The sequence below is a fragment of the Lepus europaeus genome, unplaced genomic scaffold (genome assembly GCF_033115175.1).
Source record: "Lepus europaeus isolate LE1 unplaced genomic scaffold, mLepTim1.pri SCAFFOLD_106, whole genome shotgun sequence".
NCBI lineage: Eukaryota > Metazoa > Chordata > Mammalia > Lagomorpha > Leporidae > Lepus > Lepus europaeus.
Window position 1 is genome coordinate 205,001 of NW_026909024.1, and position 11,687 is coordinate 216,687.

Consider the following 11,687-nt stretch of genomic DNA (forward strand, 5'->3'; position numbering starts at 1 on the left):
GCGGCGGAGGGGGGAAGAGGAGACCGGGAGGCGGGGGAGGGGGGCCCGGAGGCTCCCGCCCCACAGACACACACACCCCCGGCGGACGGAGCGGACCCCGAACGACAGCGGGCACGCGAGGGCGACCCCGAGCCAGCGGGGGAAGGGACCGGCACCGGCGGGTCGTCCGCGTCGTGACCGCGCCTCGTCCGAGCGCGCCCCGACAGAGCAAGGCTTGAGGCGGGCCGGAGCCCACCCCAGCCACACCCTGCCCGGGCGGGCGTGGAGTCGGGCGCGGGGGCTCGGGGTGGGGACGCGGTGGCACCAGGGCACACCAAACGCCACCCAAGGAGGGGAGTCACATCCCCTCCTACACCCCTGCCCAGGCCGACCGGCGCCCGCACACACGCGACACCGGCCGCCACACCAAGTCCACGACGCAACGGCCCGGAGGAACCGGCCACTACACACCCACGGGGCTCAGGGCGCACACGCGAGCACCACCGCCGCCACGGAGCCGCCGACGCCACCGGGGGAGAGCGGGGGGGGGGTGGGGGCGACGACGCCCCCCTCTCCTCCTCCTCCTCCTTCTCCTTCCCCCACGCACGCCAACAAGCCGACGAGCGGCGCCACCGCCACCCGGGGCGGCTCGACACGCGGAAGGGGGGGACGAAACCCCCAACCCCCAAGACACGGCGGGCCCAAGGGGAGGCGAAACACAGCAGGGTCACGGCGACCCGGGTCGGGAAGCGGACGAGAAGCAAGAGAGCGAAAGGAGACGGGCCAGGGCCGCTCAGCAGACGGAGGAAGGCGCGGCAAAGGGCGACGGGGAAGGGCCAGGGCCCACCCACGCGACGACGGTGCGGGCGGAAGGGCCTCACCACGCGTCCAGCCGGCCAGTCACGCCAGAGCACACACACCCCCACCACCACACACGGGATCTCACCGCCAGCACCCTCCGAGGGCAAGGGCGGTCCCGCGGGACGGGGAGGCGGCACCTGACGCGGCCAACCGGGGGCCGTCGTGCCTCAGCCACTGCCAGCCAACACGCGTCCTCACGTGGGGAAAACCACCGGCCACCGCCACCGGTCACGGACAGACCCCAACCCCACAAAGCCCCCACAGGCACGCGGGGAGCAGAGCCTTCAAAGAGTCCACCCTCCCCCGGAGGGGGGGAGGGCGAACGGCCCAGCCCGCCGAGGCAGCGAGGGGGGGTGGGGGCCGCACCGGGGCCACGGAGGGCGAGGCACCGGAGGCGCGAGGGAGAGGACGCGGGAATCGCCTCGGGCCACAAAAGCCGGACCCCGCCGGGGAAACGGACACGGGATCGCACCGCCACACGCCAGGGCGGCCCCGCGACGGCCAGGGACACCGGAGCCCGCCTCCGGCGACCCTCCGCGTCTTCTCCCACGCGCACCCGGGAGCCCCGCCGCCGGGGCGCCTCCACGCGACGTCGCCAACAACCGCACACGCCAAACGGCCCTCGCGCCGCCTCCCGCCCAGCCAACCGTCCGGATCCCCGTTCCCGGGAAGCGCCGCGACCCCGAGGGAACGCTCCCCAGGGGCGACCACGCGGCCGAGGGGGAAGAGAGGGCTGGGCCCAAGCCCAACACACGTGCCGACCGCCGCCCCGATGACGGCCAGTCGCAGCCCGGGGTGGCGAGCAGGGGAAGCAGGGAGCCGCCCGCTCGCGCCACAGCCCCGGGGACGCGCAGGACAGACCACGCGCGCCCCCGCCCAGCCCCGGCCGACAAGGCAAACACGGAGAGTGACACGGAAGGCACGCGCACGCACGGGCGCGCGCGCCGGCCCCAAACACGAACGAGCGACGGACCGCCAGCCCGGCCCGGCGGGACCCTCCCCCAACACGGAGGGGGGAGGCGCGGGCCGCGGCCGTTAGGGCCGAAAGAGCAGCGCCCCGGTCCCCACCGCGGGGACCGGCAGACCCACCAGCACGCCTACGCTTCCCCCCCCAACAGAAGGGGCAAACGGGGCGCACGGGTGGAGCACGCCACCCAACGCACTCAGCACAGGAGGGACGGCGGCCAGGGGGTAACGGTACCCCATCAGAAGGCACGCCCCTCTCGGATCGCTAGAGAAGGCTTTCCTCACCGAAGGTGGGCCACACCCCCACTCCAACTGCCCCCTCCCCGCCGGGCCGGCAGGAGGCAAACCGAGGGAGCACCACCCGAGGCCACGCAATCGGGGCGGGGGGGGGGGGGTCTGCGGTATAGGTAAAGAAATGGCACTTTGAGCATCCGCGGCCAGGGCCAGGGCAGGCTGGGCGCATTACCAATCCCATTCGCCACAGCCCTTCCCAGCCCCCGCACTCGTCCAGCCGGGCCGGACCACGCCGCGACCGCTCGACACACCTGGCACACACCACCCCACAGGGGGTGGCAAGCACGCAGGCATGCGCCCGCCAAGCCGATACCCCCCACACACGTGGGGACGGCACGACACCGGCAGCCTCCCTCCAGCGAGGCGAAGCACGCACGGGTCTCCCCTTCTCTTACCGCCTCGACCCCCCAACACTCCCAAGGGGCACAGGCAGCAGCCAGAGGCAGCCACAGCAGCGACACCCGGGAGAGGGCACTGGGGGGACAGGAGCAACACCACCACTCGGCTTCAGGCACCTGAGGCACAACCTGGACCGCTCCAGGGGCACCGCACAGGCTCGCGTGGAGTCAAGGCTCCACAGCCACAGCCCACGACAGGGCGACAGCGAGGGATGCCCGCCACGTCACAGGACCCCAGCACCCCCCCGCGCGCAAAAGCACGGGGACAGCAGAGGTCGGGCCGGTTTCCGCACCCCTGCTACCCACACACCACCCACGGGTGGGGAAGGCAGAACGAGGGGCCCGCAGGCCAGAACGAGAGGCTCGGCAGCGTTCGCCATGAACGGCCGTCCCTCATCTGGAGCAGCTTAGGTCCGGCCCAGGAGAGCACCACAGCACCACATCGGTCACAGTCAGCTCGGAGTTTTAACACGTGGAGTGAGGGCGGGGGGCACGACCCGGCAAGGACAGCCACCAGTGGGGCCCGCTGCAGCCTCGCCGGCCCCCGCCTCCCACTGCAGGCGGTAGACAACCCCAGCGGAGAACGCCTGACACGCACACGTGTGGCATGAAGCCACCCCTCATCGAGGTCCTTTCAGTCAGAGGGTTGTCACAACCACCAGGCGATCGGCTCACCAGCGGCAAGGAGCGCACGCGGGTAGAGGACCCGACGCCCGCCTCACCCCCACCGCCCTCGGGCACCATAGGCCGGAGGTGGCATCACCGTCGCGGGACAACCGGGACGAACGCACACAAGCCACCGCGCGAGCCCAAGCAGGTGGCTCTCAGAAAGGAGCACGGTCGAGCACCAGCCCACTGGAAGCCCACTTTGTCCCCGTGTCCCCAACGCACGTCCGGAGTCCCCTCTCTCTGGCGACAGTCACCAGAGAACAGCGTGTCAGCACCTACCTGCAGGTCCAAAACCACAACTCCAAGTATAAAAATGTCCACGCGAGAGGGCACGGGGCTGATGCACTGGACACAGCCACCTCTGAGCTTGGGGACCCGGTCACTTGTCCCCAAAATGCCACCCATCTCTGTTAGAGCACACTCCTCTGCCACCTGGTCGACCTGGGGTGGGGGAGGGGGAATAGGGACATGAGCATGCCACCCGCCACCCGCCACCCGCCACCCGCCACCCGCCACCCGCCACCCGCCACCTACATCCTTAACTCACACACACACGGGCTCCAGTAGACTGGCCTCTGGCCCTCAAAAGGCAACCCAGGGGCCGGCGCCGTGGCTCAATAGGCTAATCCTCCACCTTGGGGCGCCGGCACACCGGGTTATAGTCCCGGTCGGGGCGCCGGATTCTGTCCCGGTTGCCCCTCTTCCAGGCCAGCTCTCTGCTGTGGCCAGGGAGTGCAGTGGAGGATGGCCCAAGTGCTTGGGCCCTGCACCCCATGGGAGACCAGAAGGAAGCACCTGGCTCCTGCCTTCGGATCAGCGTGGTGCGCCGGCCGCAGCGCACTGGCCGTGGCAGCCATTGGAGGGTGAACCAATGGCAACGGAGGACCTTTCTCTCTGTCTCTCTCTCTCACTGTCCGCTCTGCCTGTCAAAGGGGGAAAAAAAAAAAAAAAAAAAGCGACCTTCGATCACTCCCTGAAGGGGGACTTTGGGGAAAAAAACAAAACAAAACAAAACAAAACAAAAAAACAAAACAGTCCAGACCTTCCTTAGTGGCAAGTAGCAAGTAATTAGGGTTAGGCCCAAGTGCAGAAGGACTTCGAAGAAAGAAGAAAGAAAAAAAAAAAAAAAAAAAAAAGGAAAAACAAAGTCCCAGGCCAAGGCACCCTTCCCTCTGCCGCCCACAGATCGACATCTCCGGTCGGTCTCTGCAGTTGGTGGCAGTGGTGGCAGCAGCACTACCAGTACGTAGTGTGACAGGGTGTGCTGGTCTACCCGCCAACAGTAGCGCCACCCCAGTCTAGCCACGTTCAGGCGCGAGGCGACGCCCGCCTCCCTCCACAGCCTCCGCCTGCTCACTTGCCATCCTCCAGGCCCAATCTCCGACCAATACATCAGGCCCCCAGGTCCCAGCAGGGCAGGGACAGTCCTTCCTGCAGCTTAGGGACTTTGTCACACTCTGTCTCGGGCTCCTCGGCCACTTGTCATCCCTTGCCGGCTCCGGAGCCCGCGACAGCCATATCAAGGCGGCCACCAGGTGGAGTCCAACAACCGACACCGAGGAACCAAGGGACAGCCAGCTGGATGCATCCAGGCGGCAGGGGGACGCTCAGAACGTGTTTCTCGGCTGCCCGGGGGCAGAGAGTGTGTGGAGGGGGTCGGGGGCAGGTGTCTGCATAACCACAAAGGCTGTGGGGCATAGGTGCCCACACAGCCGAGGGTTGGGACTCAGCAGGCTGGAAATCTCAGAGCATGAAGTGCCTCCCAAAGACAGGTCTGGCCTCACCTGGCTCCGGGAGTCAGCCTGTCAGACCCCCAGGGAGGGGGTCTTCGTCTTCTCTTGGCTCACGGGGTGTGTGTGGGGAGGGAGAGGGGGGCATCGGGAAGGAGGCTCATCCTCTGGCAGCACACCATCTGTGGCAGAGGCCATCCATGGGCTTCACTATTGCCTGGGATACACTCCACAGATCACTATTTACACAGAAGTTTTAAAAAACGGGGGGGGGGGGGCGGGAGGGGGGAGTGGAGTGGAGTGGAGTGTGTCATATTCTTATTTTTTGTATCTGTGAACTACATCGAACCTCTTCTCTTTGTATTGATATCACATTCACATAAGAATTGATGAGAATCGTGTTGCACTCAGGACCGTGCGTTCTTCCCAGTGACCCTGGGAATCTAAAGACTTCTTTAAAAAGTCCACTTGGCCACCCAAAGGTGAAGGAAGGAAAGGAAAGGAGGAAGAAAAGACAAGAGAGTGGCAGAGAGAATTAAAAAGAGGGGAAAACATTGAAAGAACACGAGAGAGAGAGAGAGAGAGAGAGAGAGAGAGAGAGAGAGAGAGAGAGAAATTGGAGTAAGAAGAAAAAAAAAGGAGGACGAACAGAAAGACAAAAACTAAGAAGAGAGAAAGAAAACGTAAAAAATGGGGAAAAGAAGGAATGGAAGTTTAGAAAGAAAACCGTGAGGACACGAGGACACGACAAAGAGAGGAAACACATGAGGGAAGGTGGGAGACAAAAATGAAACCAAAATAAGGAAGAGAGGAGAGAGCATGAAGATTTAAAAAGACGAGAGAGAAAGAGACAGAGAGACAGAGACAGAGACAGAGAGAGAGAAGGCAAGCAAGTGGGAAGAAAAAATAAGAAAGGGCAAAGAATATCAAGTCAAAGGGGGAGTGAGAAATAAAGTCGTGAGAAAGAGAAAGAAGCTAGAAGGAGACGGACAGACACACGGACGAGCGGGGAACAGCACGAGAGCAAGAGACAACAGGGAATAAACTGAGAAAGAGAACATAAAAGAAGGAAGGAAGGAAGGAAGGAAGGAAGGAAGGAAGGAAGGAAGGAAGGAAGGAAGGAAGGAAGGAAGAAAGAAAGAAAGAAAGAAAGAAAGAAAGAAAGAAAGAAAGAAAGAAAGAAAGAAAGAGAAAGAAAGACGCCAACGGTGACCCACAGGGGACTCAGATCACCCAGGGTGGCGCCCAAGGACCCAAGAGCCGACCCCCAGTCACAGCCCGCTCCCCGCCCCCGGCCAGCTCCCCACCCTTCTCGCGGCAGCGCGGCGGCGCGGCGGCAGCGGCGGCGGCGGCGGCGGCGGCGGCGGCGCCCCAGCCCAGAGAAAAATGCCCCCCCCCCGCCGCCCACCCCACAGCAGAAAGCTCGCCTGTGCTCCACACCGCGCATGTGCTAAACAGGCCCCCAACCACTGCGCAGCCTCCACCCCGAAGCCTCGCGATACTCAGGACACTGTTTAGTCGCCAGCGCCATTTTGGCTTTCACCGGCCACCGTGCCCGATCTGATACTGTGGTCGCTAGGTGGCGCGCGAGTATCGCCGTAGAGAGCTTTGGTTCTCTCGGCGGGGGTGGGTGGGGAGGAAGGGGGGGATGAAGGGCAGGACAGGGCAGAGGAGGCCGAGGGAGGAAGGTGAATGGGGAATGACACTGGGTCCCAGGCCCGTGAGTCAGCTCCAGATTCTCTCTCTCTCTCTCTCTCTCTCTCTCTCTCTCTCTCTCTCTCTCTCTCACACACACACACACACACCCTTGGGCCACGTTTCTCCAGGCCTGGCTCTCCAGAAATCTCATCCAATGATGAGCGGGAGGGCCTCCCGTTAGCTGGTAGCTGGGCCAGACAGGAACACAGGCACACACTCACACTCACACTCTCACTTTCTTCAATGCAATCACTGTCTCCAGCCGGGACGGCCCGCCCTCCCTCCCTAGGTAGTACTGTTATAAAGGATGGCCCAGTATCTCCTCGATGTGTGTCTCCTTCCACCACCAGGAGTTGAAAGGAAATGCGAAGGGTCACCACTGGAAGACCGGGAGGCAGGGTGGAAGCACAACAAACCTGCCCGGCTTTCTATGTTTCTTGGAGAGATACGTTGATTTATGCAATTTTTCTTTCTTTTTTATGTGAAATGCAGTGACAAAGAGAAGGATAGAGAGAGGGGGGAGAGAGGAGAGGTAGGAGAGGTGGTGGGGGAGAGAGAGAGAGGGAGAGAGAGAGAGAGAGATCTTCCATCCACTCATTCATTTCCCAAATGCCCACAGCAGCTGAGGCTGGGCTAGGCCAAAGCCAGCAGCCAGGAACTCCATCTGGGTCACCATTGTGGGTGACAAGGACACAACTACTTGGCCCATCTTCCGCTGACATTGTCTTTAACCTGTTGTGCCACAACGCTGCCTAGCTCCCACTAGCTAGCTTTAAATTTCTGTCTTTTAGCCGGCACCACGGCTCAATAGGCTCAATAGGCCAGGAGAAACATCTGGCTCCTGCCTTCAGACCAGCGCGGTGCGCCAGCCAGCGCGGTGGCCATTGGAGGGTGAACCAAAAAAGAAAAAAAAAGAAAAATAAGAAAAAAAATTTCTTTTTCTTTTCTTTTTTTTTTTTTTTTTTTTTTTTTTTTTTTTTTTTTTTTTTTTTGGACAGGCAGAGTTAGACAGTGAGAGAGAGAGAGAGACAGAGACAGAGAGAAAGGTCTTACTTCCGTTGGTTCACACCCCCCCCCCAAATGGCCGCTACGGCCAGGCCAGCGTGCTGCACCAATCCGAAGCCAGGAGCCAGGTGCTTCTCCTGGTCTCCCTTACGGGTGCAGGGCCCAAGCACTTGGGCCATCCTCCACTGCACTCCTGGGCCACAGCAGCGAGCTGGACTGGAAGAGGAGCAACCGGGACAGAATCCAGTGCCCCGACTGGGACTAGGACCCAGGGTGCCAGCGCCGCAGGCAGAGGATTAGCCTAGTGAGCCATGGCGCCGGCCTCTATCTGTCTTTCTTCTAAGATCTTAGGGGAGCCAAGGACCTCTTTTGGGGGCAGAAAGGAGGTGGAATGGCAGTGGATCAGAGATGTGAAAGAAGGGAGGACAGTCTTCCAGAGAGAGCAAGGAGAGGGAGAGAGAGAGAGCGAGCACTTTACTCTGCTCCCCATCAGCAGGTAGGGGTCAGAGGAGGAAGAGAGCAGACTGGGTCTCTGGGAAACAGGACAGGAGCCTGGCCTGGCTTCCCCTTCCCAGCACATGAGCAGAAATGGCTGCACAGTGAGCAGCGTCTGGGCACACAGGATCCAGCTCAGCCCACAAGAAGCTTCTGCTCCCTCCGGTGAGGCACAGAAAGAAGCAGGGGAGAGCCAGCCACCGCACCCCAAGAGACACCGCAGCACCACTCACCCTCCCATTCCAAGAGGGGTTTTGCTCCTGAGAAGTTCTCATCCACTCTCCTCTGTGCCTGGGAAGGCACTGCCCCTAAAATGGCCTTCCAAGTGTTCCAGAGAAACAACACACCCAGTCAGACCTGTGTGTACGTGTATGCGTGTGTGTGGAGATGGAGAGAGCCCTTCATCAGAGCTACGTGTGTGTGTGCGCGCGCATGTGTGTGTGTGTCTGTGAGTCTGTCACAATGACATACCAAAATAAACCAGTGCACCATACACACATTTTGACTGCAGCTTGACCACCCACCCTGGAACACCAGGGCAGGGAGGGATGTCAGGTCTCTGGAACCCACCTGGGAGAAGAAGTCTTCTGGCTCCCAAGGCTCGCTCCCCTGGGACTGGGGGGGAAGATGAGGAGCAACAGATAGAAGTAGATCACAGAGAAACATCGCTCCTCAGGCGGCCTTTGAGGCCTTCCTTTTGGGGTAGATATCATTCTCTACACGTGGCAGCCAAAGCCGCAGGCACGGAGGACAATGAGAAAAATTCAGTCAAGGGAACCAAAGCACGGGCGAGAGGGGGGTTGCCTGATCAAATTAGAGGTCAGGTCTGGGCCATAGTCTCCTTAAGGGAGAAGAAGACCCAGACACTAGTTTTCTTTCTTTCTTTCTTTCTTTCTTTCTTTCTTTCTTTCTTTCTTTCTTTCTTTCTTTCTTTCTCTCTCTCTCTCTCTCTCTCTCTCTCTCTCTCTCTCTCTCTCTCTCTTCTTTCTTTTTGAATCCAGGCACCCAAGTCAGAAAATCCACAGGGCAGTCGTGTCTACGGTTTCCTATGGGGACAAAATCCGGGGTCGATGTCGTTCAGAACAAACAACTTTCTTCTTCCACCTTTCCAGGTGAAGAAGGGGAGACTCGGGGCGGGTGGGGGTGGGGAGGGAGACCGACCGACCCCAGTCTCCAGTCTCAGATGGGCCAGCCCCATCCAAAGGCACGCCAGCAGCTTCCAAAGGAGGAAGTCCAAAGGCGCTCCGCACCCAGCCTGCGCCAAACAAGCCCCCACCCCCAACCGCCCGCTGGCCCTGGAAGTTGTGACTCCATCTTAGCTCTGCCTCACCAAACCCGTGTTCAATACTGTGGCCGCTAGGTGGTGCGCGAGCCTCAGGCAAGAGAGACTCAGCTCGGCTCGGCTCGGCTCGCGCGGAGTGAGGGCCCGGTGAAGACGAAGGGAAGCAGAAATTTCACACTGAATCCTCCCTCCTTCCTTACCTGCCTCCCTCCTTCCCCATCGACTCCACATCCACAGAGACCTGTCCAAAGAGAGTCCAGGTAGGGCTATCGACAGTATCCGCTTTATTCCCAGAAACCTCCTGCTTAAAAATAACCGGTAGTCTCAAAGATGTCTGTCACCAACCAGGTTCTCCTTCTTTTCTTTACACAGAAAGATGTATTGATTTACTCGAAAGGTAGTTACAGAGACAGTCGGCTCACTCCCACAAATGGAACTACAACAGCCTGGGCTGGGCCAGGCCAAACCCAGGAGCTTGGAACTTCATCGAGGTCTCCCGTATAGGTGCAGGGGCCCAAGCACTCAGGCCATCTTTTGCTATCTTCCCAAGCACATTAGCAGGGAGTTGGACTCTGGCATCGCAGGCAGTGGCAACCTCAGGGGCCTAGGAAGCGGTTCCTTGGTCTCAAGCCTCTGCCTGCAATGCTGGCATCCCACAGCAGCATGGGTTTGAGTGCCACCTGGTCCAGGCAGGACTGATCCAGCTTAACCAGATGCCCCACAATGCTCGCATCTCTCTCTTTCTTTCTTTCTTTCTTTCTTTTTGAATCCAGGCAGTTATGCCAATGCAAAGCCAGGAGCCAGGAGCTTCTTCCAGGTTTCTCCAATGAGTGCATTGGCCCAAGGAATTGGACCATCTCCCATTGCTTTCCCAGGCCATAGTAGAGAGCTGGATTAGAAGAGAAGCACCTGGGACTAGAATCAGTGCCCATATGGGATACTGGCACTTTATGAAGAGGATTAACCTACTGTGCCACAGGGCCAGCTCACCTTGGCATTTCGAAACATATCCTGGTGCAGACCAACATTAATCACAGAGTCTTATTAGAGTCCACAGAGAAGTCCCTAATGTCTTGCTGTAAAAATAGATAAAAACTATGAAAAAGAAAATCAAGAACTCTTAATGCCAGAGTATACAATGAAAATAACACCTCCCCCCAAAAAAAATCAATGAAAGGGTTGCAAAGCTGTGCGCATTACTAACCTCTAAAAATTCCCTAAGAAAGGAACCAGTGCTAGGGTGTGATGGGTTAAACCATAGTCTGTGAGGCAAGCATCCCATATGTGTGCCAGTTCAAGTTCTGATTGCTCCACTTCTGAACCAGCTCCATGCAAATGCACCTGGAAAAGCAGAAGATGACACAAGGGATTGGGCCCCTGCCACCTATTTGGGAGACCCAAATGAAGCTCTTGGCTACTGGCTGCAGACTGACTCAGCCCTGGCTGTTGCAGCTATTTGAGGACTGAAGCAGTTGCAGAATGCACATTCTTTTAATCATTGCATGGAACAGTCTATAGAATAGGTCACACATAACACCATAAAATATCTCAATAAATTCAAAAATATTAAAATCATAAAGGTATCTTTTCTGACTACAATAAAATGAATCTAGGAATTAGCAACATAAGAAATTCTTGAAAATCTACAAATACATGGAGACTGAACAAAATGCCCCTGAATAAATAGTGCATATAAAAGAAATCAAAAGGGGAATAAAAAAATTCCTGGAAATGAATGAAGATGACAAGAAACCACATCAAAACTTATGAGATACAGCAAAAGCAGTGTTAAGAGAGAAGTTCATAGCAATTAGGGTCTACATCAAGAAATTGGAAAGGCATCAAACAAATGATCTCACAATGCATCTCAAGGACCTAGAAAAACAAGAACAAATCAAACCCAAAATTATTAGGAGAACAAAATAATAAAAATTGCAGAAGAAATAAAAAATTGAACTGTGGCAAACCATACAAAATATCAGTGGAATGGGTAGTTGGCTTTTTGGAAAAATAAAGAAAATTGAAAAATCATTGGCCCAACTAATAAAAAAAAACCCCTCAGATTAACAATTGCATAATATAACATGATTATATTTAAAAAGATTTTATTTATTTTATTTGAGAGTTAGAGTTATAGAGAGAGGGAGAGACATAGAGAAAGGTCTTCCATCTGCTTGTTCACTCTCCAAATGGCCACAATGGCAACTATTGGGCTGATATAAATCCAAGAACCAGGAACTTCTCCCAGGTCTCCCACATAGGTGCAGCAGCCCAAGTACTCGGGTCATCTTCTACTGCTTTCCTAGGCCA

At 57.9% G+C, this 11,687-nt stretch overlaps 1 protein-coding gene across 1 annotated transcript in view; it reads left to right on the forward strand.

The window, feature by feature from the left end:
- Positions 1 to 1,616, forward strand: part of LOC133754445 (basic salivary proline-rich protein 2-like) — a 2,198-nt gene extending 582 nt beyond the window's left edge. Inside the window, exon 2 of the mRNA XM_062184954.1 lies at positions 596 to 1,616. Coding sequence (XP_062040938.1) covers positions 596 to 1,616 — 1,021 coding nt within the window. The remainder of the gene's footprint in view (positions 1 to 595) is intronic.
- The last annotated feature ends 10,071 nt before the right edge of the window (positions 1,617 to 11,687 follow it).